We start from the raw sequence: 27,367 nt of genomic DNA on the forward strand, positions 1-27,367 counted from the left end.
TTTTGAGAGTATTTATTTGCCTTTTATTTAATTATTTGTATAAGTATGTATGCATGTATGTTTGTATGTGTGTATGTAACTATAAGTATGTAATTAAATATAACTTTAATTTATATATCATTTGCTTTGCTTCGTCTTCTTAGGTTTCATTCCATTGCTTTCCAAGACCACACTAGTACGAGTATTGTAGTATACATTTGTGAATATTTGCTGGTATGTATGTGTGTAGGTATGGCTTTAGTTGTGATTTTGGTTTTTATACCGTTGTGCAAGATGCTCGTTAGCTCCTCTGTAAATAAAAATATAAAAATGATTTAAGTAAGAGCAAATAAAAATTGAAAAGTTTAGGATTATAACTGGAAGCAGGCAGTGAAAATTTAAGGCGTTATATCCGCCTAAGAATTTTGAAAAATTGATTTTTTTGCGTATTTATCAAATCTGTGGACATTTGACAAAACAACTTCTCTCGAAATAAGACAATTTTCCAGGATTTTTATCATATGTATGAATTTTCAAGGCGCGTGTTTCTGTCTTATCGCCATTGTCCTAGGACCGTTAGTTCAAAAATTATGGAGTCATCAAAACAACTTCTTTCGTAATTTTTCAAATTTTCGGGGTGACAAAAGAGCTTGTCTCGAATAAGTTGGAATTTCAAACGTAAAATAATAACGTACATTTATCAAAAAAGCTTGTCTCTATATATCGTCTGAGTAAAATCAGAAATTGGCGTTTGACAAAATAACTTCTTTCGATTGAAGTTCTTTTGTCAAATGCATATCTAAAAAAAAATGCTTTTCAAGTCAAGATAAGATAAAAAAAGGAATTTTTTTTTGCACAAATCAAATTTGACCAAACAGCTTGTATGAGGTAAGTTGTTTTTCAGTAAGAAAAAGCATTTGACAATAAGTCTTATTTATTTGATTTATATTTATCTAGAAAAGTAAAATATTTAATTTAAATCAATTGATTGGAAAACGCGTATTTATTGATCTGCATCCAGTTTAAATTGACTTCTTCCTTTAATAGTAAGGGGTATATCTACTGCAAAGCTTTAAACATGTTTTTTCGCTCTCCTGTAAAATTTGCTTTTTTGAAAGAGGTTGTTTTGTCAAATGTCCACAGAAATGTGCATGTAACGGGTGTACTTGGAGTATTTTTTTCAATAGTCTTTTTTGACAGATTACGCACGAGTAGTTTCAAGCTATCATGTTATTTTTGTTCAGTATTGTTTCGCATTTATTCGTGGAAAGACTTACGCCTGAACAATGTTTACATGAGGCCCATTTCAGGCTCAATGGGTATGTAGCAGTCAAACTTGCCGCCTTTGGTACGAAGAGCAACCTGAAGAGATTCAAGGGCTGCCATTTCATCCAGAAAAAACAACAGTTTGGTGTGGTTTGAGGTCCGGTGGAATCAGGGAGCCATATTTCTTCAAAATTGATGCCGGTGAGAACGTAACCGTCAATGGCGACCGTCATCGTGTCATGATTGAAATTGAAGTTCATGATATCGACGACATTTGGTTTCAACTTGCTTCGATTATCCACCAAGATCGAGTGATATCACACCGATATACATCGATTCAGGCCTTGGGGCAAAACATCACGGGTGTCATTCGCCAGGTACTTGTCGAAATGCTCGAACCAGTCATCGAAAATTGGAACGAAAATTTTGAACGAATTTCAAAAAAACACATGCCAAAGAATGTTCTTTCGAATGATGATAAACATTCCTAATTAAATTTAAAGTTTCTGGGTTTTTTTCTAAAAACCAAATAGCTCGAAATGAATCACCCTTTCTGTATATGAAGGTATTCTCAAAAAATTTGAAGTTGATTCGGCAAATAGTTTTACAGATAATGGTACATCTGTGAATATGAACTGGATCGATCGACCAGAAAACGATCTTCTAGGCTGAACCATAAGCGGTCCTTCGAACTATTGGCACTTAGTTAAGTCAATCACGCCGCAATTATAGGTGTTCTGACTGGATTATGTTGAATAGGTTCACGCGGTGTGGCTAAATATTTTGTGAAACGCTCTTTTCCCAAGCGAGGGAGAGTCATCATCAATTTTCGCTAGACTGATATTGTTTATAGGTAACACAAAGGAAAATTGTCCAAATGAGATACATTATTTTCATAATTTTTGCAGTCATAACATTTTTGACACAAATTCCGATTTTTAAGCCAGTCTGAAGCGTTTTTGTTTTTGGATTGGATTTTTGAGCACAAAATTCTTCCTCTTCCCAGACATCGATTTTTCGGGGGTACTCCAAGAGATCGCTTACGGGATCAAGGGAATCCAAAATTTTTCAAATTCAGTCAAAGTAAGCATAACGGAGAGATATTTTGATTTTCTATGAAGCAAAACTAACTAATTTCGGATCCATTTGTGACTCAGTTTGATAGAAGGGAACGAAATAAGGAAAGACTCTTTCGACTATGAATTCTCAAGTATTCTTAAAATTCAATGTTACGACTTAAATCAATATAATTTCATTATTGAACCATCTTAATACCCGTTACATCATTAATTCGAAGTCGATAATATCTACATTTCATCCATTTGTTTGTGTCCAAACTTGATTTTAAACCCATCCTGTATTTCTTCAAAGACTGTTTCCAGTTATATGCCTTTTCTATAGTACTTTCCCCACACACTTACATATATCTCGTAAGCTCTTCAATATCCACCAGCATGGAGTCTTGTGAGACATGAAGATCGTCCCGTTCCATTAGATTATGCACTAGTGACTCATTTAGCTCTTCAATATGTGTGTGCAGACTATTGACGAGTATTTGCAGTTGCGCTATATTCATATCGGTTAGCATTTGTCGCGAGACACGACGTTTATCGGCGGTCATTTGGACGCCCACTTTGCGCAGCGAAACACGTATGATATCGGTAATCGGTGATACGCGTCGATTTTGTCGCTCAATCTATAAAGAAGAATTTGCTACTCAATGTATGCTGTAAATAAAAACTAAATTAAAGTCCAACTTACCTCCATTTGCATGTGAGCCATCTCTTTGGCTTGTGCCAATGCCATGCGCGCTTCAATCTGCAGCTTGGCTTGTTTGGTGAAGAAGTCACACTCCAAATCTTCACTGCTAAACGCAGACATTGGCGTTTGGAAACTTTGTTGTTTGCTGTGTGATCGTTGCATTTGTTGTTGTATTTGATATTTGTTGGCCGTAGCCGCGGAGCTGAGTGACGAAATTGAGGCGTGTCCACTACCTGCATATGGGTAGGTGGGTTTGTCGGCAAGGGATATATTAAGTGCACTCATATTATCCACTTGTCTACCTTTGGATAATTTCGGGCATGTCTCTGAGTCTGAGCTATGGCTTTCTGTGTCCGATGAGGGATCATTTAAGCGACCCAACTGTGCGTCTGTAATGTAGTTTAATTTTTTGGTTAATAAAATGTGTGACAGTAATTTGTGAAATCTTCTTACTTGCTAATCTCGACTGTATGCCTGTCTTCCAAGCATTTCGCTCCTTTGATTCCTGGTTGGGTTCCTCCGAACCCATGGCCAAACGACGACGTATCTCTTCCCGATCACTGCGACGCTGCAAGAGGAATTAGGTAAAGATTAAGTCAACGCAAAAAAAGATAAAAAAATTAAGAATTTTAAGAGAAGTTTGCATAATTTTATTTTCCTGAATAAAGTAGTATATATCTATCTCCCACAGACATTGTTATTTTATTTACATAGTTCCGGTCTGTAGACGGTTGAATTAATATATTCAAGAGAGATACTAATTTAACCACATCGTTTTTGCAAGAAGTGTTTTTGAAAAATATTGGTATCTTTTCCGAAACACATCTAAACCAAATACCAGTTAATTTCTGTTCTAAATGGTTATAAACCGTTTTGTGTCTCATACGTTTTATGTTTCATATATCAGTCTCGTGGAATGCTGTTCCGTTGGCAATTCTTAGTTGACTATAAATCCAGATCCATTTCGATTAGGTAGCATAGACTTCCTTGGGATCGAATAAAACAACAGTCAAAATTGGACTATCTCTCATCGAAATTGTCTTACGCATTCAAAGCAAAAGTAATCCTCCTATCAGAGGATGCTATAAATTTTGCAATTGATATTGAATTTTGGTACAATATTTGAAGATGTTTCCGTACAAAGTTCAGACGGTGCATCAGTTGTTAGCTGACCGCCAATCGCGTCTAACATACGCTCAAGCCATCCTTAATCACCACCAAGAGGCGTATCACGAAGAACCATTAGTATGGTGTGCTGTTTTCGCTGGAGGAGTCATCGTTTTTCTTCGAAGACGTCGCGGGCCAAACGGTTACTGTCAGTGGTGAGCGCTACAGAGCAATGATCAAGGAGTTCTTTTCGCCGCAAATTGATGAATTGGGTTTGAAAAAAAAAAAACATGTAGTTCCAACAGGACGATGCAATGGCACACCCTGCACGTGCCACAACCGATATGCTGAAGGATGAATTTCCCGGGCGCCTAATCTCCCGTTTTGGCGATTTGCACTGGTCAGCAAAATCGCCAGATTTGACCGCTCCAGACTTCTTTTTGTGGGGTTTTTGGAAGTCGCGGGTTTATGTCCACAAGCTTCAGACTCGTACAGCTTTTAAAGACAATATCCGTCAAGAATGTGAGGACCTATCGCCGGAAGTTCTGGCCAAAGTGATGGAAAATGCCATAAAAAGGGCTCAAATGACAATCAACTGTGGCGGCGGCCATTTACATGATATCATATTCTCGACTTGATGTAAAAAAAATTTAAAAGACCAAATAAAAATAATCCACAAGCAGAATCAAGGTTTTTCATTTTTTTTTTAAATTACAGCCAAAAAACATCGGAAGGTTATTTTTGCGCCACCTTGTATAAATGATGAACGTGGCGAACTGAGTCGATTAGGCAAGCTCGACAGTCTATATACTTTACCCGAACTAGTCTCTCAGTTTTTAAGATATCGATCTACAATTTTTCACACGTCTCTCTCTCCTCAAGAAGCTGCTCGGAAACGCCGATTTTGGGTAACTTTAGCATAAAACTGCCATACTTACTGATCGATCAAGCTCAAGTTATTGTATGGAGAACTTTTTTATTTAACAAGACATCTCCGAAGAAACTGTTCAGATCGAATCATTATACAATTAGAATGCAGCAATCATACAAACTGAGCGATCGGAATTAAGTCTTTGCATGGAAAGTTTTTTTTTTTCATTTGAAAAGATACATATATTCAAGGCATTTCGTATGGTTTATTGTATATATCGTCACCTGAAATGCAAAATAACGTATCATCAAAAAATTCGAAATTGAGTGTCTTATTGATTACGCTTCACTACTTCAAATTGTATACATAATATTAAATATGTTCAACATTTTCTGGTTCTGCGGTCATATATAAACCAGTTTTAACCAATATTAATATTTTGTTTCACTCATGTTCCATTTTATTCCGTGTTTCATTCATGCCACTGTAAATTTGTTACGTTAATTTGCATTTCAGGTGACGATATGTATAATATATGGCAATGGCGCAATCTCCACAGAAATTACAGGGATCGGATAGCATATAGCTGTAATACAAACTGAACGATCGGAATCAAATGCTTGTATGGAAAACTTTTTTATTTGAAGAGATATCGTTACAAAATTTGGCATAAATTATTGTGCAAGGTATCGCTACAATCTTCGAGCATATTGTTCAGAACAGACCACATAGTATGCTGCTATAGTTGATATTTAAACTGACCTATCAAAATCAAGATAAATATCTTTTTATTTCATTTTATCCTATGACTAATGCAGCTGCGAAGGGCATAGCTTCGATGGTTTTTTTTCTTTAAAGTTTTTATGTATGTATCTTTCAGTTAAGTGAGTATTCTCAAACAGGTAGTTACATTTTGGGTAGGATAAATTTGACTTCCCTTTCTCCATATCTATTGCGATAAACAATGAACAGCAGGGCAGAAGAAAATAGAGGGATATATTAATATCTTTCGGTGAAAACTTCTTTAAATATTGATATGAGCCTAGTTTTGCATATTGTTTTTGTCATCTAGCGATCCGGATTTTCATCAAGCAACTAAAACTTAAGAATATGAGTATAAGAAAGCCAATTTTTTCAAAAAGCGGCAACGAGAAAATGAAAGCACAGCAATCAGCTGTTTTCTGTTTACAAACAGATGAGAGCGAATTTTAAATTTGTTTATTGGTCGTTTAATCAAAACTGTCAGTTTAAATGCATATAAAGGTAAATTTTTGATAAATCTGAGATAAAAAATTGCAAAATGAAAGTTTTGGGCTTTCAACGCTCAAGATATAAAATATGTGTACATACATACATATGTATGAATGTATATTATAATATTTCACTACACTTTCATATGTACGCTTCATCGCTTGACATTTGCACGGTATCTTCTAACATCTTATATCAAAAAAGTCACAAAAATTCAGCATATTCGAAATATCTACACAATTCTTTCGCTCAACCTACACTATAACGCTTGCTTTCAGCCACATTTGGATCGGTTACGCGTCCAAATTTATCCAGCACATCGCAGAGAAATTCTGGCTCTATATGCGTGGTGAGCTGTGACAATTCCATGAATTTTGTAGCCATCGTTGTTGTTGTAGGCCTGTAAACGCGCGGAAACATCCATTCGGCGCCATCAACCACATCACTGTCAGTTTGTCCACATTTCTGATATTTTTTAAAACCATTTATTTTGCACTTAATACCAAAAATTATTTTATCCAACATTTTTTGCAAAAATTTAAAAGAACAAACACGAATAAATTTAAACGAAGAACACACAAAAATAAGGATCTTTTAATGATATTTTGCTTGCAAGGATCTTTCTGCTGTTCACGCACACATTCGTTCGAATACTGATTTATGCATTTACTTGTACACATGCCGATGCCTCAAAGACCCCCTGCCACAAGAAGGTTCATGTGTGCTTACACACATGTATTTGTTGTTGCGTGTCTAGGCAAAAGTCTGCTTCTTTAAAGGCTCTTTAGAAATCTACCCTGATCTTAGGCTTACGTTGCACATGCAAGCATACAAAAATAATACAAAGACATACATACATGTGTATGTACGAGTATGATATGTAGGCAGGTAGGTCGCCTTCAGGGATGCGCCTGGAACAGATGTTCTTTGTTACAGTATTTCAATCAAGATCGCGCAGCGATTTCCTTCGTTTTATTACGTTTCTAGATGCTAACAGCATGAAGGAAGTACTCCATATTCTTAAGATGCTAAAGTGTGTATGTACAAGGTCTGTCGCAAAAGAAGCAAGACTGTTAAAAAAAAAAAAAAACAATAAAAAAATTATATTTTTCAAAAGTTATATTTTTTTATTCAAAGTAGTTTCCTTGTGCTTCGATACAGCGTTTAGTCCGGTCAATTAGCATTTCAAATGAGTGTTTAAGGTAATTTTTCGGAATGCTCTTGAGAATATCGGTCGTCGCCTTTTGGATAGCTGAAATGTCCTGAAACCAGTGTCCTTTCATGGGCAAATGAAGTTTTCTAAATAGGTAAAAATCACAGGGTGCCAGATCAGGTGAGTAGGGTGAGTGATTAATGGTTAATATGGAGTTTTTTTTTGTCTAAAAATCAGTGACAAGCGTCGACCGATGTCACGGCGCATTATCGTGCAACAGGCGGCAGGACCCTGCCTCACGGTATTGTGGTCGAGCACGACGAATGCGTGACAAAATACGCTTCATAACACCAAGGTAAAACACAGCATTAATCGTTTGGCCAGGTGGGACGAACTCTCGGTGTACAATACCCTCGGGATCGTAAAACCAATCCGCATTGTCTTTATTTTTGACTTCTGAAGACGACTTTTTTTCGGTGACTTCTGTTCGTCACAGAGGTCCTTACGACCTTCTTGGAATCGCTTAAACCACTCATGCACATTACTACGCGATAGGTACTGATCACCATACACTTTTTTCATCATTTGAAATGTTTCAGTAAACGTTTTCCCAAGTTTAAAACAAAATTTAATATTTGCTCTTTGTTCAAAATGCATTTTACGACCGATGACCAAAAGCTGCTGTCACTTTTTGATCGATAACATCGATTGTAGTTATCCAATTGTCTTAAAATTTTTACGAAATGTCAACAAGAGATCAAACTTTTTATTTCATATACCCACCAATAGGTGGCGCCACCAGAAACAGTTATATTTAAAAAGTTCTGTTTCTTTTGCGACAGACCTTGTATATATGTATCTCGTCACCTGAAATGCAAAATAACATAACAACATTTTCGGAAATTTACAGTGGCATGAATGAAACACGAAATAAAATGGAACATGAGTGAAAAAAATTTTAATATTGGTTAAAACTGATTTATATCTGAGCGCAGAACCTGAAAATGTTGAAAAAATGTAATATTATGTATGTAATTTGAAGTAATGAAGCGTAATCAATAAGACACTCAATTTCGAATTTTTTGGTGATACATACATATGTACGTTATTTTGTATTTCAGGTGACGATATGTAACTCTATACATACATACAAACATATTGTACTTGAATATGCATCTGTTTTCGGGGGTAGTTATGTAATTTATATTAAGCACTTATTCAAGTATACATACTTACATACTTATTTACAAAAGTGTTCACTAAAAGTGATCATTTTACATTCTATTTTTTTAATAATAAATTTGCGACATTTTTCAAATTTTTGACAACAGGTACGCTTGTAGATTTCATGCTGTACTTATTTGAGTGTGGCTTTAATGATAGCTCCCTCTCAAGAATTAACGGTTCTTGAAGTCTTTCGTGAATACTTTTGTGCCTGGCGCACCCGGTTCACTTTTTACATTAAACCGTTAAAAATGAGAACCCACTGAAACTATCTCGATACAAGCCAATAAAGTTATTTTAAAAGCACTTAATATAAGAGAGAAAAGAGTAATTCGAAACCTGATTGAATACCATCAAAACGTTGAAGGGCTTTAGGCCGTCGTCAATGAAGTTTCCACCTTACCTAACTACATGCATTTAATATTCTATTTTTCAGCTTTTTTAGAGGATGGAGTCATGTGTAGAAGTTCACGCAAGTGAGGAAAGTTCTCTGATTGCCATTCACTTGGGAGTGGCCAGAAACGATTCTTTTACATGTGACTCAAGCAGCTCACGACTTCCGGTCTTTGACCAAGTATCCTCTGGGTAGCCTAAGAACATCCGTTTGAAGGCGAGCTAAAGTGAGAAGGCGAAACATCCCCTGCATAGGGTTGTGCGCTGGGTTTGGGACCCGCCACGTAAAAAAACACCCCCAATGAAAAAGTGTAAACAGCCTCGGATGAGAGACCCCCCTTTTGATGACGACCATGGCAAACGAAATAAGGACTACGAATTGAGGGCATGCACCTGGAATGTCCGGTCCCTTAACTGGGAAGGTGCCGCTGCCCAGCTGGTTGATGTCCTATGAAAATAAAGGCTGACATCACCGCCGTCCAAGAAATGCGATGGACGGGACAAAGACAGATACGAGTAGGTCCTTGTGGCATTTACTACAGTGGTCAAATAAAGGAGCGCAAGTTTGGTGTGGGATTCGTGGTGGGAGAGAGACTCCGTCGCCGAGTACTAATATCACTCCGGAGAATGAACGTCTAGCCACAATCCGCATCAAAGCGAGGTTCTTCAACATATCGCTGATCTGCGCCCACGCCCCGACGGAAGAGAAGGACGATGTGACCAAAGATGCCTTTTAACTATAAGTGCTTGGAGCGCACTTATGAGAGATGCCTCCGCCACGATGTCGAAATCGTGCTTGGCGACTTCAACGCCAGGGTGGGCAAAGAAAGTATCTTTAGCACTACGGTCGATAAATTCAGCCTCCACGAGGAAACATCCCCAAATGAGTTGAGGCTGATCGACTTCGCCGGGGCCCGAAATATGGTTATCTGTAGTACTAGATTCCAGCATAAGAAAATTCATCAAGATACCTGGCTGTCTCCGGATCGAAAAACTACCAACCAGATCGACCATGTTGTAATAGACGGAAGACACGTCTCCAGTGTTTTAGATGTGCGTGCGCTCCGAGGTCCTAACATCGACTCGGACCACTATATTGTTGCAGCCAAAATTCGCACCCGCCTCTGTGCAGCAAAAAACGCACGCCAACAAACACAAGGAAGGTTCGACGTCGAGAAGCTGCAATCACAACAGACAGCCGAAAGATTTTCTACTCGGCTTGCACTCCTGCTCTCTGAGAGCACTCGTCAACAACTCGGTATAAGGGAACTGTGGGACGGCATTTCAAACTCCTTACGTACAGCTGCAACCGAAACCATTGGTTTTCGGAAAGTGCTAAAAAACAGCTGGTTCGACGAGGAGTGCCGTGTCGCAACGGAGAGAACAGGCTGCCTACCTCGCAACGTTACGATCGTCCACAACACGTGCGGGATGGGATAGATACCGAGAGTTGAAGAGGGAAGCGAGACGCATTTGCAGACAGAAGAAGAAAGAGGCCGAAATGCGTGAGTACGAAGAGCTTGATAAGCTGGCCGACAGGGGTAATGCTCGAAAATTCTACGAAAAAAGGCGGCGGCTTACAGAAGGTTTCAAGACCGGAGCATACTCCTGTAGAACCTCCCAAGGTGATCTAGCCACCGATGCCCAGAGCATACTTAGATTATGGAGGGAACACTTCTCCAGCCTGCTGAATGGCAGTGAACGCACAACACCAGGAGAAGGCGAACCCGATACCCCAATCGATGACGATGGAGCAGACGTTCCAATACCCGACCATGAAAAAGTTCGAATAGCAATTGCCCGACTGAAGAACAACAAAGCGGCAGGGGCCGACGGATTGCCGGCCGAGCTATTCAAACACGGCGGCGAAGAACTGATAAGGAGCATGCATCAGCTTCTTTGTAAAATATGGTCGAACGAAAGCATGCCCAACGATTGGAATCTAAGTGTGCTCTGCCCAATCCATAAAAAAGGAGACCCCACAATCTGCGCCAACTACCGTGGGATAAGCCTCCTTAACATCGCGTACAAGGTTAAATCGAGAGTATTGTGTGAAAGAGTAAAGCCCAACCTCAACAAACTTATTGGACCTTATTAGTGTGGCTTTAGACCTGGCAAATCAACAACCGACCAGATATTCACCATGCGCCAAATCTTGGAAAAGACTCGTGAAAGGAGAATCGACACTCACCACCTATTCGTCGATTTCAAAGCTGCTTTCGACAGCACGAAAAGGAGCTGCCTTTATGCCGCGATGTCTGAATTTGGTATCCCCGCAAAACTAATACGACTGTGTAAGCTGACGTTGAGCAACACGAAAAGCTCCATCAGGATCGGGAAGGACCTCTCCGAGCCGTTCGATACCAAACGAGGTTTCAGACAAGGCGACTCCCTATCGTGCGACTTTTTCAATCTGTTGCTGAAGAAAATAGTTCGAGCTGCAGAACTTAATCGAGCAGGTACAATCTTCTATAAGAGTGTACAGCTGCTACAGTGAACGAGGGCAACACGAAATAGCTCCTGTCATCAAACAAACAGTCGTCGCACTCGCGACTTGGCACTCACGTCACTGTTGACAGTCATAACTTTGAAGTTGTAGATAATTTCGTCTATCTTGGAACCAGCGTAAACACCACCAACAATGTCAGCCTAGAAATCCAACGCAGGATAACTCTTGCCAACAGGTGCTACTTCGGACTGAGTAGGCAATTGAGAAGCAAAGTCCTCTCTCGGCAGACAAAAACCAAACTCTATAAGTCTCTCATAATTCCCGTCCTGCTATATGGTGCAGAGGCTTGGACGATGTCAACAGCGGATGAGTCGACGTTGCGAGTTTTCGAGAGAAAAATTCTGCGAAAGAGTTATGGTCCTTTGCGCGTTGGCCACGGCGAATATCGCATTCGATGGAACGATGAGCTGTGAGATATGCGACGACATTGACATAGTTCAGCGAATTAAAACACAGCAGCTACGCTGGCTAGGTAATGTTGTCCGTATGGACGAAAACACTCCAGCTCTGAAAGAATTTAAAGCAGTACCCACCGGGAGAAGCAGAGGAAGAGGAAGACCTCCACTCCGTTGGAAGGACCAGGTGGTGAAGGACATGGATTCACTTGAAATATCCAATTGGCGCCACGTAGCAAAAAGAAGAAACGACTGGCGTGCGGTTGTTAACTCGGCTATAATCGCGTAAGCGGTGTCTACGCCAATTAAGAAGAAGAAGATAAAATAGAGTTTTTGAGCTTCTGAGATCGCCTCAGCTCATCACACTGATAATTTATATACATTCATACATACATATGTACATATGTATATCTTCATAGAGTTCCGATGTCTCCTTTTGGGTATGACAAACATCGTGGCACACTTTATATACCTTGTTCAGGGTATAACAAGTTGTAAGGATTGTAAAGTTCAGACAGTTTAAGGAATATAAAAAAAGTCCAAAAGATTTCGAGATGTTGTTCTTTTACATACATAACTTAAACTTTGACATTTTTGTAGTTCTACATACTCAGTTCGTTTTGAAATACGAGCGTCATTTGTGTTGTTGTATGGTGAATTCAATCGAGGTCGCAGATAACTCAAAGAGGAATTTCCGGATACTCGTCTAAAATCAATTCTTGTTACGGAAACTATTCATGCTGTGCGCGAACTGATATCGCCAGATGCTATGCTACATATCATGAGATACAGGCAACTATAGGCATAAGTGGGACCATAATACATTAAATATTGCATTTCATGGATATTTGACTGTAAAAAAAAACTATTCAAGTTGGATTTCACACAATTTGGCAATCGCCCAAAAAGACACGTGTCGATTGGTCGAGAGAAATATTAAAACAAGTAAGGAAGTGCTAACTTCAGGTGTAACTGAAATTGTATACCCTTGCAACATGCAAGTTAAAAGGCAGGGAAATCCCTTCAGGTGCAGGTAAAACTCTATTTTAAACAAGTAAGAAAGAATAAGTTCGGGTGCAATGGAGCTAAGTCATCCAGATGTTCGAAAATCTTGATATTAGTTTTATGGAGGGTAGTTCAAGTTTTCGCAAAATTTTATATTTTTTAGGCACAAAGATGCACTGTCATGAGTACAACATGCTCTCTTATTTTCATTGAGATATCTCTAAATCTAAAATCCTTACTATCCTACTATTGATATGAAAGGATTCTCTCAGAATTTCAGTTGTATATCCCATACATTGACCGATATTTTCGGTCAAAAGTCAACAATAAACGCTGTCGGTAGAAGTTCTTATAATATTTTGACTGGGTAAATTTGGTTGTTGTAAATTTAGTAGTTTAGTAGATATGTATGTACATAAAACTTATCAGAGGCCACGCCCACTTCTTCAAAATTTTTGGCCCACATGTGTCCCTTATTACTACGATTCCCTGTACCAAATTACAGCTTTATATCTTAATTAGGTGCTAGTTATGGCACTTTATAGGTTTCGGTTAATATCGTTTTGTGGGCGTGGTAGTGGTCCAACTTTCATCAAGCTATCTCAATTTTTACTCAAGTTACAGATTGCACTTGTGCCAACGCTTCTAACAGCCCCTTTAGTAGTAACGGTTTTAACTATTCAATGTTCAGTTGGTAGCCATGTCGTAAGGTTATACCTTTTATCTAATCTCTATGATCTGAAAATGGTTTGAAAGAATTGGAATCCTTCCTTGTTAAGACTATAGAACCAAGGCAATAATTTTTCGGTCAAATATCTGGTACAGAAATTAACTATTTTAGCAGATTTGTGACGGAAAAGAAATTGTTTTTGGTATACAGTGATTTTTTTCGCTTCAGCAAACCACAGGATATAAGATTAAAAATTGTTCAGATCGGCCTACTATAGCATATAGCTCTTTTATTTGTCAAAGTTTCATCACGAAATTTGGCATCCAAAGCACCGCTAAAATCTCCGAAAATTTTGTAATGATCGGACTGCTATAGCATATATTTGCCATACAAACTGGCCGATCACAGTAAAGTTCTTGTAAGGACAACTTTTTTATTTGACAAATTATTTTCAGGAAATTTGGCAAAAATTATTACCCAAGGCTTCGCTACAATCTCCAAGTATATTGTTAAGATCGGACCACTATGGCTTATAGCTGCCATTTAAACTGACTGATCAAAATAAAGTTTTTATATGCAAAAATTTTTTATTTGAAGAGATATCTGAATAAATTGTTCAAATTGCATCACTATACCATAAAGCTATTATACAAACTGATCATTTAAAATATAGATAGTGATCTTTTTATATGCTATAAGAACTGCACCTGCGAAGGGTATAACTGATTCGGGGCAGCCAAGAAAAATAAATGTTTACCTTTATTATTAGTTTGTTTGCTACGCTTTTGAGAGATGCCTTGTCTTTTCATACCCACTGTGTCTCTAATGTAAGTTGACAAAAATCGACGTACAAAATATAATTATTAACCATGAAATGTAGTAGTCATAAACTTCATACATACATACATTTTTAACCAATTTTCAAAATTAATAAAACATCAGGTGTAATCATGTTGTGATAATTTTTTCTAAATTAAAAGGAAATCTCATAACAGTCTATTTTGTATCTGACACCTGATATCAAACTTGTGTACGTGTTTCGAGTAGATGAACAAGTTTTCCTCTTCACCTTGATGGAATATACATAATTACACGCGGTAGTAAATATAAATTTTCTTATATAAATATCTACAAACACACAGATTAATACTGTTCATTTTCTACACACAAACATACAGACTATTTCGGTTGATAGCAGAGTTTCCGTTCAGCTTGACTTCCCAATTCAATGTCGGCTTAACCCAAAAACGACAAACATGCTTCTGTTCATTCACATGTACACAGTAATGTATGTATGTATGATTTACACAACGAAAGTTGCAAATATTTCACCGTTGCGAATTAAAAAGGAAATTACAAAAATATATTCAGTTTTCTTTTTCTTTGAAGTCACTAAGAAGATAGCTCTCAAAGTGGCGTCAAAGAAATACCAAATAAAGGGTGATTTTTTAAGAGCTTGATAACTTTTTAAAAAAAAAAAAACGCATAAAATTTGCAAAATCTCATCGGTTCTTTATTTGAAACGTTAGATTGGTTCATGACATTTACTTTTTGAAGATAATTTCATTTAAATGTTGACCGCGGCTGCGTCTTAGGTGGTCCATTCGGAAAGTCCAATTTTGGGCAACTTTTTCGAGCATTTCGGCCGGAATAGCCCGAATTTCTTCGGAAATGTTGTCTTCCAAAGCTGGAATAGTTGCTGGCTTATTTCTGTAGACTTTAGACTTGACGTAGCCCCACAAAAAATAGTCTAAAGGCGTTAAATCGCATGATCTTGGTGGCCAACTTACGGGTCCATTTCTTGAGATGAATTGTTGTCCGAAGTTTTCCCTCAAAATGGCCATAGAATCGCGAGCTGTGTGGCATGTAGCGCCATCTTGTTGAAACCACATGTCAACCAAGTTCAGTTCTTCCATTTTTGGCAACAAAAAGTTTGTTAGCATCGAACGATAGCGATCGCCATTCACCGTAACGTTGCGTCCAACAGCATCTTTGAAAAAATACGGTCCAATGATTCCACCAGCGTACAAACCACACCAAACAGTGCATTTTTCGGGATGCATGGGCAGTTCTTGAACGGCTTATTTACGTAGCCATTCAACCAGAAATGAGCCTCATCGCTGAACGAAATTTGTCGATAAAACACATTTCGAACCGAACACTGATTTTGGTAATAAAATTCAATGATTTGCAAGCGTTGCTCGTTAGTAAGTCTATTCATGATGAAATGTCAAAGCATACTGAGCATCTTTCTCTTTGACACCATGTCTGAAATCCCACGTGATCTGTCAAATACTAATGCATGAAAATCCTAACCTCAAAAAAATCACCCGTTATTACCGCTATCAGCTACTTACTACTAGCTTTACTATTGCAAAGTAATGCGAAGTAAAAACGAGAGCTTTTGTTGTTGTGAAGCGTTGTACTAGTTAGTTAGAGCTAGTTAATAATTCAATAAATTGCTGTGGTTCCTATTTAAGTATCCCTAAAATATTTCTACTTACAAGTGAGAAAGCTCAACGAAACCCGATTCATAACCAATAACCTTTTTTTCACATTTGTCGTTAAAAATTACTGTTAACGAACTTTTAATGAAAGTACATATAGCTGTCGGTACATAGTGGTACTCCAGGTAACTAAAATCTATTAACAATGCAAAAGTTGCAGCAATTGCCTTCTCCAGAGGAGTAGAGACAGCCTGCTCAAGGATTCTTGGACTGTTACGAAAAGGTGTATTGTTGAAAGTTCAAATTAGACATCATTAGGGAGGAGGTCTAAGCAATAAAGAGGTCCACTATTAACTGAATAATCGAAATCACTATATAGAATATATGATAAAAGGGTTAGAGGAAGGGCTCTATATTGATTATGTATATAAAGTGTTAAATGAAGATTACAATTGATTTTATTGTTTTACTGTTAAGAAAAGATGTCCATTCAATTTTATTACGATGCCATACGATTTGATTAATCTATACACACATACACTTTCAGTTTCTGCGAAATCGATAACATACATTTCTAGACGAGATTAGATAAAAGTTAACACATAACATAATAGCTATTTATGCCAAGTTATTTCACAGGAAGCAGTAATCAGTGTAGTCCGATTTCTCCTTTTATCTAACCACCTGTAGAAGTCAAGAAACATGCATCAAGTTACATCAATATATAGTTATCTCTTGGACTGGCCGAAGGACAGCCAAATATCCGGAAATCTTTTCCTTTCGCCATCCTGATAATTTTGAATATATTATTCAAAGAATATATAACTATAATCGTGAGCTTTGTCAAGAGATTACGTAAGAAAACTCAGCTAAAAGTTATCATATTTTGGGGAAAGCTTTTTGCGATCATGGTTGAGCGAATGTATCTTAAGTGGTTTGCATATTTTAAAAGTCGTGATTTTGAAGAAGAAGAACGTCCAGGACGACCAAAAAATTTGGAGATAAGAAGATACATTGCTTGTTAAAGATTGCTGCCAAAAACAAGAAGAACTCACAGAATCTTTGGGTGCCCTTAGAATTGAAACCAAGAGACGTTGAAAGACGATTTTGGCATGTCAGAAAGGCTGCTTGAACGCTAAAAAAAAGAAGTCGTTTTTGCATCGGATTGTGGCTGGTGATGAAAAATAGATTCAGTACAGCAATCTTAAAAGCAAAAAATAATATGGGAAACCTGGTCAACACCCCCTCAACGCAAAGCGAACATCCATATCATAATAACGTAATACTCTGTATTTTTTGAAGCAAGCGATTGCCAAAAAAAGGTCCGGAATTCGCGACTAAACACGTGACCAATAGTTTTCTCATCATGACAACGTTCCGCCCGATGTTACAAGACCGGTTAAAAACTATTTGGAATACAGCGGCTAGAAAGTCAAGCATCGCGCGCCTTATAGCCTAAACCTTCCTTTTTTAACTACCATTTGCTCGGGTCAATGCAGAACACCCTCTCTAGAATATATTATCATGGTGCAAAAAAAAAAGAGTTGTCGACATACATATAATTGTGTCCTCTTCTTAGGAATAGCTTTACGCAAATGACGAATAACACTCAAATAGTATTCCTTGTGGGCCGGTCGAAAGGAATTCGGAGTGCACCACACCTCGATTTTCGAAGAAAACTGTCAACATTGGAATTTGCACAGACTCCACTAGCAGACCTAGGAAGAAAATATTTCGACGAATTCGGCTTCGCTCGAAAATTAAATTAAAAAGTCTTTCTATTTTTTGAAAGCAGCCATACAAACTGAAAAATCCAAATCAAGTTCTTGTATAACAAACTGTTTTGTTTGACGAGAGATTTTCCCAAAATTTGGCAAGAATTATTGTCCATAGCAACGCTACAATATTTGAAGAATTTTTCGAAATCGCACGACTACACAATATAGCTGTCACACAAACTGACCTATCCAAAATAAATTCTTGTATGGAAAATTCTTTATTAGAGAAGTGTATTCTAACTTCAGTGCAGTAACGTTTTTGCTTGCTTTTATAATTATTTACTTCATAAATCAGTTGAATTCTCGGAAAATAGCAATTAATTTTTCCATTACGACTTCACTTTGTACAATATTTTGTAACTTTTTGTTTCATTTAATTAATTTCAATTTTATTTTCCACCTCTTCTTTGTTATATTTTTGTATTTTGTATTTGGTTTCGCATTCATTACCTTCTCAGACCAATTATCCGCCGCTGTGTTATTTACAATGGATGTGAACAATTCAACGGTGTCGACACTTTCGTTTTCGTCATAACACAGCGTATACAAATCGAACACAAAACGCGAATCCTTTTTATAGTGGCGCCGCTTTTGTGGCACTGGTAGTGAGCTAAAATCATTATCGCCATCGAAATCCATGACTGAGGAGCGTGTTAAACAAGGTTTCCAGGCAGTAAATTAACGCCTTAATAAATTTAATTTTTTCACTTTCTATTGCGCGTTAAAAACAGTTATTTCGTTTGCTTTTCACACAACTTCGGAGTTGACTTTTACTTATTTAACTTGTTTTTAATAAAATGCGCTGAAACACTTGTTTAAATTTTTTTAATATTATCACATTTTTGTTGTTTTTGTTTCTCGCTTTGTTTGCATATATTATACATATTTATATTTTAAACTTCATTCCACAGTTAGCCTGGAGCGCCGCTATGATTCACGCTAGCAACGTAGTCAAACTGTCTAAGACGTTTCGACGCTAGAGCATACAGAGCGCGTGGTTAAAGCGACCGACCCGCTAAGCCGACGTCTTGAACCCAAAGTTAACACTGCCGTGGGGTTGCGAAAGTTAAGCTGCCATGCCACAAGCATGCGCTAAGCCACAATACACCAGCTGAATGGCTAGAGAGCAACTGTTGCAGCAGCAATAAATTTAGCAGAAGCGACACAACACAACAAAGAGCCATAAACCAATTCAGTCGACGCAGTCGCTCAAGCAATAATTTTTGCTTAACTTTATATTGTTTCCATGTGTGTGAATATGTGTGTGTGTGTGTATAAAATTTGGAGTCAGCGGTGGCAGTGAATCGTTGCGAATGGTTTAGTTGATCGCTTGCTTTGACTTGTCCGTCTAACTAACTGAGCGCCAGTTTGCCCACTTTGCTGACTACTAGTCAATAGACTGGCGGCTGGTGGCTAGCTTAGTGACGTTGTGCCATCCAGCAGCTTCGCAAATGAAAGCAAATCATGTGCACAAGTCAGCGAACAAAAACAAAAATTATGAACAGGTAAATCGTTATTAAAAATTAAAAATGTTTATGTACTTCACAAATACTCGTACAATGTACTGTATGACAAGTACACTGAGAAAAATAAACGAGCCAACAGTGCATATTAGGATTGGTAAAAATAGTATCGTAATACTATAAATATTTGTTAGCGAATTTTAAGGTTCATGAAAGAAAAACAGATATATGCCTCATATAATATGCTATAGTAATCCGATCTGAACAATTTGTTCAAAGATTAAAGCGTTGTCTTGGACGTTAATCCTACCGAATTTTGTAAAAATATCTTGTAAAATAAAATAGTTTTCCATTCAAAGTATTGATTTTGATTGTCCAGTTCGTATGGCAGGTCTACGATATAGTGATTCGATATCGTTGGATCTCACAAATTACCAACTTTTTGAGGAGAAAAGGATGCGTACAAAATTGTACAGCTATATCTTAAAAACTAAACGACTATTTCGGGAAATACAGATAGACGGAGATGGCTTAATAAGTTCATAAACGTTTTATATGGTTTCCGACATTTCCTTCTGGGTGTTACAAGCCTCATGGGAAACTGAATATAACCTGTTCAGGGTATAAGTTTGATACTGTAAAGTAGAAGACCTTCATTAATTTAATGGATTAAGAGACAGCGGCTGCGCTGGCTAGGTCATGGCGCCCGATTGGATGAAAACACTTCACATCTGAGCGTTTTTGACGCCAGACCTTCACTCCGTTGGAAAGACCAAGTAGAAGAGGCTCTGGCTATCTCCAATTAACGCCAAACAGCGAAAAGGAAGAATATCTTGCGCGCTGTCGTAAACACAGCTTTAATTGCTTAAGGTGTGTATACGCCAATAACGAAGAAGAGAATCATGCTCTGAAACTACAAAAAACAGGTCATATATTTAAAGCCAACAGATACGGAATAAATTGTATCCTGTGGATGTTATAAAGCTATAAGAAGCCATTTTCCCAAAGTTTCTCGAATTTCCAAAGTTATGTATATCAGTAAACCGGAATCCCAGATCTGGTCAGGGTCTACCGGTCGGTACTGTAGACTGTATAGTTTTGCCATATTGTATAATCTAAAACGCCTCTAACCTTATTCATTTAATTAAAGAAAAGAGACACATACAGTTTTCTAAATCAAGTCATAACCTAACTTAACTAATTCGATTTATTTAGGGTGCGTGGTTATAAGCTTTTGACAAATCTATGATAAGACTATTTCTTCAAAACAACCAAGAGTACCAAAATATTAGGTTAGGTTAGATTAAATGGTTCATCCTAATAGAGATCTCACTTGGACGGTTTATAACGCCGATCCGTTATAGTACCTAGAACTCCAATAAAATTGATCATAAGGACCATCATAAATCGGCAAAGCGCTTTGATCCTATCACATATTTGTTCAGGTGGCTAATATCAGCTTGGCTATGTCTAGAAGACTGCCGAGATGGTTCAATCTGTCTTGCAAAGGCTAGGTAATGAAGAAGAAAGTTCTTATATGTTTCCAATGATTCCGACTTCCAAACGAGTCTGATGTTGAAGCAGTTTGATGCTTCAATACTACTCACCTACCAAACATAATATACCACTCACCTTTTTCTCAATCTCTTTAGCCAGTTTAAGATGCTGCTGCAAGGTTTCCATATCGAAATCTCCACCAATTTTATAAGCATCAAACAAATCTGTAAATAAATGACAGTTTATGACTATGATACTTCGCATAAAAGCACATCGCGCAAAGCGCAATTACCCAAAGCACTTGGTGAAGCCAAATCGGTGCTTGCGCACTTGCCGCCATGATTTTTCACCGAGTTCTTCAAATATTCCGCCCACGCGGACATTTTCGTATAGCGGCTGTTACTTAAAATTAATTCCTTGTTGCTAATCAACTGTTGATATTGATGCATTTCGGCTTCCTCACGACGACGATTCGAATTTTCTTCGCTATTTCTCGAACTACCACCCATATTGGTGCGCTTCGAACTGAAAAATCGACTGGTAAAGCCCGTTTTCGAGTAATTACGTCCAATCTTAGTGCCACCTGACGCTTTAGTGGGCTTCTCTGATTTCTCATGATTTTGTCCCGCGGATTTTCGCATGTTACGTGAGTTTTGCTGACAACGCTTGTACTCAATGGCTACGGGCGGTAGCTGACGCTCATCATAAGAAGCTTTTTGGTATTTGGGTCGCATTTGTGCGCTACTTGTATTGCTAACGGTGCTTACATCTGTAACATCATCTCGCTCTCTTTGGCTATTGCATTCCCGCTCTTTGGCGTGACATGCATTTATTTCTTCGGAATCACCGCAACGTCCATACGACCAGTCGACCGCATTATTGTCCTCCATAAAGTCCATTGTTGGATCTTGTCCACCACTCTTGTTATCCGTTTCTGTTTCTGCTTTCGCTTCAACTTCGGTGGTTTCATCTTCCTTATTTTGTTGTAGTGCTGTAACGTATTTATCGGAGTCAATAAGATCTTTTGCGCTCGAAAGCATCGCATCCGATACCTAGAAAAATGTAGAGTTTTTTAAGGTTTTGGTTTATAAATATAATGCCAGATGACAAAGAAAGAGGATATGAGGAGAAAGTAAGTGAATTAGTCGATCGAACTTCTCTGAAGCGACGGTAAGCTAATGACAGCCGAAGCTTTTATCAACTGTCGTTTTTAATATCTTAGGGAAGACGTTGTTAAAATTAATTCTGTAGGTCCAACAGTAAATATAAGATCATGATTAAAACACTTAATATGGCATCTTAAATACGGCCTAAAACCCAAAGTGTTTTGTTATACATAAGATTTAAAGATATTGGAAAATCTACAATGGTTTGTATGTAAATTTTCAAAGGAAGGCAGATTGAAAAGTTCTCCACCCATTTAATACTTCTAGATATCTTAATTTTCATTACCTTCTCAATTGGTTGTGGCTGTCCGACCTCATTATCGTCTTCGTTTGCTTCGTCATTGGTTTCGACCAAACGCCTGTAGCCGCTGACCAGAAGACCAAATTCTCTTTCCACCTCCTGCTCGAAATCGCCAATTATATCCACTGGTGTTATACCAAAACCCACACCGTCCTCTTTACCGTTATCATGGGAACGCACTGGCGTTGTAGCATTGCTACGGCGCTCACTGGGTACATACTTTTGCACCTCTTTTCGTTCCAATTCGAGTTTTTCCACCGAATTTTCTGGTCGCTCAATTTGGTTGAAATCTTCAAAAGCCATTTCGGTGCGTTTACGCAGTGGTTGTGGACTTACACCGCGCAATAGATCCGGACGATTCTCCTTCTTCGAAAGTTCTTCTACGCGTAAATTAGAATTCTTTAACAAAATGTCAGGCGTGGTGCCGTACACCTGCTGTCTCTCATCGGAGATTTGAGCGACTAATCGACACTTCTGATCACAACGAAAGGCAAAATTATCCGCAGAGTTTATAATATAGGCATCGGAGTAGTTATCGGGCACATTCAAAGTGAGCAATTGTCTTAAGTTATCGTGCAATTCGTTTGCGATTAATGCGCCCAATTTGCTGTGTTGCTCTTTTTGATGCTGTTGTTGCTGCTGGAGCTCATCGTTGCTCACATGCTGTGTGGTGGCGCTATTGCTGTTAGCATCGGTGTAAGCTGTTAGGTTGGGTTGTTGTTGATGTTGTTGCCGCTGCCATTGCTGCTGTGCAATGTCTGTAGATTGCTGACTCTCGACTTGTGCTCTCTTGTGGCTGCTGTTGCTGTTGCTGTTGCTATTGTTATTGTAGATATTCAGTTTCGTATTCAACTCTGCCTGCTGCTCCTCGCTGGGCAGCTCTTCACAACTGTCGGCGCTCAACTCCATTTCACACTCGGACATGTCACTGTCATACGAATCGGATGGTGTGCAACCGATAAAATGTTCGGAGAGTGTGTGCGCTAAATGTTGAAATCCAGGATAGTTTGGATTGATTATACCACGCGGAAAGTAGGAGCGTTGTGGTGTGCTCAAAGAGACGCTCGATGAAGTTGGTGATGTTAGATATTCATCTAAAATGGAACAATGGAAATTTTTAAAATACTAAAAATACCAAATTGTATGGTGGATCCTATAGAAGGCTCTCTTGCACATTATTTTGTGAGGTGCCTTCTGAGTGGCTTGGATGCGTCTTATAATTGTAATCTGCCAATACTCAAGTGGACGGGACCGTGAAGTTGGTTCAAGAGATTTAATCAAAAGTATATAACTATGTATGTGTTTACTTGCTGAACTTCCCACCAAACCGGTTTAACGATAAAATAACTACCCAAAACTTCAAGCGATCCAGAAAACATAAGTTAGGTTAGGTTATGAGGTTGATTCGACCAGAGTAAGATCACTTGGACAGGGTTTCAACATCAGTCTTGCAAAGGCTGGACAGTGGGAAAGTGCTCGCTTCTATTCCAAACAAGAACCCCACGATTGTGGCAAGAAGAACTTTTCTAAAGGAATGCAGTTCAGAAAATCTCCAGCGTTCTACTTTAGTTCAAAAGGATCTTGCAGTGGCATAGAAGCTGGTTGTCAACCAACGCCTTCTTAGCTCACGCGAAGCCAATGGATATCCAACTCGGTCTCATTTCGATGTAAGAGGGGCATGGGTGCTTCATTTAGCCATCTCGTCCGCTATGACCAGGAACCCAAACGAGTCTTTTGATGACGTAGCTTGATGCTATTTCTAATGAGGACAGACACTCCTTGAGCGCACAGCTAGCAGGTTTAGCGCTAGTATTAACGCTCTGCTTTCGGAGTGGATGACCACTTCACTAAAACATCTCTACTGCCACCTCAATAGCGGTTATTTTTGCCTGAAAAACAATGTGTAAAATGGCATTAAGTGCTGTTATGAGAACCGCTCTTTGGACATGATGCAGTTGCTTAACAAGTATAGGCTTTTCGAACGCGCTCCACCGGACGAATACATCATTAGGTGAATACGGTTTCGTAGAGCCATAACACCTCCCTTGGTGAGAACCCCCACCTTTTCCCTAAAGCTCTTCTACATCAATATACGGTACCCATCTCTCCTCAAGATTTGGTCTCCATGAAAGCTTTCTACCATGAATTAGCCCTAGGTATTTCACATTATCAACAAGTCAAAGCGTGAACAAAATTTTTAAAATGGATTAGAATAGAAAGTTGGGACTGGAAAATCGGTATGAACTAATTCATTTAGGTAAAAATTTTCAGGTTAGGTAAATGTTACTTATAGCGAGATAACAAGATCACTAAATGTGGACTCAAATGGTATTGTGACACCTTGGTGGGATATAAACACGGGTTCACTGCGGTTTCCTAGACCCCAGTTCCGTAAGAGCAATGCAGTACATCATACATATGTACATATATGTATATAGATTATCACCTTACCTAATTCATCGTTGTGCTGTTCGACATTTAATTTTAGATCGCGTTCGTTACACAAATCCAGCATAGACTGATCGTTATAATAATTTTCCGAATCGTTCGCATTTCCGGCGGAACACTCCTCTGTCGCAACTATTGGCCTAACTTGTTGCTGATGATTTGAATTTGGTTCATTAACGGTAATGCCTATATCATTTTTCATCTCGTTTTTATAATCGCTTTGACTCACATCTCTGACTGCACAAGTGCTATAATTATCGCTCTGTTGCACCACAGCACTCGTAACGGAGTTAGAGTTGCCGAATTTTGTTGCACGCTGAAATAAAAAATGTAGTTTTCAAAATATATAAAATATTTAGTGTAACGGTAAGTCAAAAACGAACATTGATTTTTTCGTAATCATCTAAAGCGATTGCGGCACGATTCACATACACCTCCTGGAATCCCTTATAGGCACTATTGCTATTACCACCGTAATTCTCTAGATAATTTTGTGTTTGTGGATTCGTTCGTTGGTAGTATTCTTCATATCTGCTGCCGACCAACGCAGGATTTGTGTATTCATATGGCACTGTCAGGGAAGAGCTCAGTGCACGTTGCACAAACTCATCGGCCGAAGAGGTATACACTGAGGTGTCACTAAACTGAGCACTAGGTAAGTAATCGAAGAAACCCGTAGACGTGGCATTCACTCCATTGACCGGCCAATTGGCATTCTTATTTAACTCTTTACGTTCCGGTTGTAAAGAGCGTAAGGACTCCTCCGGCGATGTGGTTGTTGTCAGTTGTTGTTGTTGTAGTGTTGTTGGGTTATTAGTGTTGTGCGTAAATTGTGCAGCATTTCCAGCTGTTAACGTGATGTCGGGAACTCGCATAACGCTCGCGATCTATAAACAAAAATAATAATTTTGTAGTGAAAATTTAATCAGAAAAAAATTTGTAATTATTAGTAAGGAGGTTACAATGATTTGAATTCGTTTGCTAAATTAGCTAACTGTATTTATTAATTAAGTGTTAAGGATTCTACGAAAACACCATAGCAGAAAGTGCTTGGAGAGGAGTTTATTTTGATCGCTAACTGACAGCATGCGGGCCTCACTGTGCAGGTGTTCGGTGGGAGACATCAAGAAGCATCCTGTTGTAGTCCGGAGTGCTAGGCTAGCATGTCTGAAGCTTCGTCTTCTGCGTTTCATTGCATCTAGGCGACCACATTGGTGCGACGTAGTTAAGGACCGGACGGCCGATTGCCTTGTATGTTGCCAACAACGTTTCTTTGTCCTTTCCTCATGTGCTGCCGGCTAGCAACTTGAGGATTTTTTTTGAAGCTCCGTATTTTGGAAATAGTAGCGGTCGTGTGAAGAATGAAGGAGCACAGGTTATCGAATGTCACACCTAAAATCTTAGGGTTTCTGACCACCACTGCATTATTAAGGTCATGTTTGTGCCCCTTCGTCCAGTTAGTGAATATGGTCGCTGTGGATTTAGTGGATGAGAGTGTTAGGTTCTGTGCAGCGAAGAAGAGAGAAAGGTCGGAGAGCACATGTCATCGATTCAATTGCGAGGTGATAGAAATTTCCTCTGGTGGTCGAGAGAGTTTCGAAATGTAGAAAATAAAAAGCAACAGGGAGAAAATACCACCACCACAATGTCGGGAGTAGCAAGGCCTCAAGTGTCTTCACTACTGAGGAAAGGAGATTTATTGGGCGATAAAACTCCCCTTTGTTGACGGGTTTTCAAGACTTCAGTGTGAACTGCCGGCTAAAAAAGCGGTATGCCCATTGAATTGAATTTCAACTCGATCATCTTGTGTCTTTAAGTTAGACAAAGTCATTGACCTTGAACAGTTATCTAATTCCTGTGGTAAGATTCAGGTCAGTTGTCATCGAGATCATGTAACGATGACATAAGATCGTGCACTGGGTTGTTGTTCTTGTAGCGGCAGAGTTCTACCAGGTGTAGAGTTCTTGGCCAGATGAAAATCCTGGCACTTCCGGTTACGTAGACCCGACTGTCGATAGAACGAATAGCGCTTTAAGTAGTTTTTAATAGTACCGTTATATGGGATGTCGGCGGTTTCAACCATTTTTACATTGTCGGTCGAAGTTTTGTTAATAAACTTTAGTGGTTTATGAGATGTGTACAATAAACCTATTAGAGGGCGGGACCACGCCAATTTTTTTCCAAGGACCCTTTGCTACTGCGACCCCCTGCATCAAATTACAGTTCTATATCTTCATCTGCAAGCTCCTCTGTCAAGGAATATACATATACATATATAAATTTTTACTCAAGTTACATCTTGCATGAACGGACGAACAGTCACAGTGGTTTCAACTCGTCTCGTCTTCCTGTTGAACAAAACTATTATTCTCTGTAAGAGTATAAAACTATTTTCTCACTTTTTAATCCAAGATGTTTGGATTTAAAAATTAAACTCGACCAAATCAATTTAAATCATAAATTAAAAATTAAAAAGATTAAAAATTAGAATTATATGTAAGGAATTTAATTTATAAACTAAACTTCTTATTGTTACTTTATTCATTTAAAATTATTATATTTAAGCAACACTTTAATTAGTTCATATACATGCATACGTACAAACATATAAACCTGTTTCCGTTTCAATTACACGCCTCAAATTTACTTTTGAGTCATATTGGTATGACAACGTATGATAAAT

At 38.4% G+C, this 27,367-nt stretch overlaps 1 protein-coding gene across 1 annotated transcript in view; it reads right to left on the minus strand.

Moving 5' to 3' along the window:
- The window catches only part of LOC105221790 (uncharacterized), a 28,299-nt gene continuing 932 nt past the window's right edge, over nucleotides 1–27,367 (minus strand). Inside the window, exons 2-10 of the mRNA XM_011198902.4 lie at nucleotides 25,068–25,571; nucleotides 24,688–25,000; nucleotides 22,222–23,330; nucleotides 21,062–21,821; nucleotides 20,905–20,993; nucleotides 3,460–3,574; nucleotides 3,007–3,395; nucleotides 2,667–2,941; nucleotides 1–289 (exon numbers count right to left, since the gene is read on the minus strand). Of these exons, the coding sequence (XP_011197204.2) occupies nucleotides 238–289; nucleotides 2,667–2,941; nucleotides 3,007–3,395; nucleotides 3,460–3,574; nucleotides 20,905–20,993; nucleotides 21,062–21,821; nucleotides 22,222–23,330; nucleotides 24,688–25,000; nucleotides 25,068–25,559 (3,594 nt within the window). The 5' untranslated portion in view covers nucleotides 25,560–25,571 and the 3' untranslated portion in view covers nucleotides 1–237. The remainder of the gene's footprint in view (nucleotides 290–2,666; nucleotides 2,942–3,006; nucleotides 3,396–3,459; nucleotides 3,575–20,904; nucleotides 20,994–21,061; nucleotides 21,822–22,221; nucleotides 23,331–24,687; nucleotides 25,001–25,067; nucleotides 25,572–27,367) is intronic.

This window comes from Bactrocera dorsalis, chromosome 1 (genome assembly GCF_023373825.1).
Source record: "Bactrocera dorsalis isolate Fly_Bdor chromosome 1, ASM2337382v1, whole genome shotgun sequence".
Taxonomy (NCBI): Eukaryota; Metazoa; Arthropoda; class Insecta; order Diptera; family Tephritidae; genus Bactrocera; species Bactrocera dorsalis.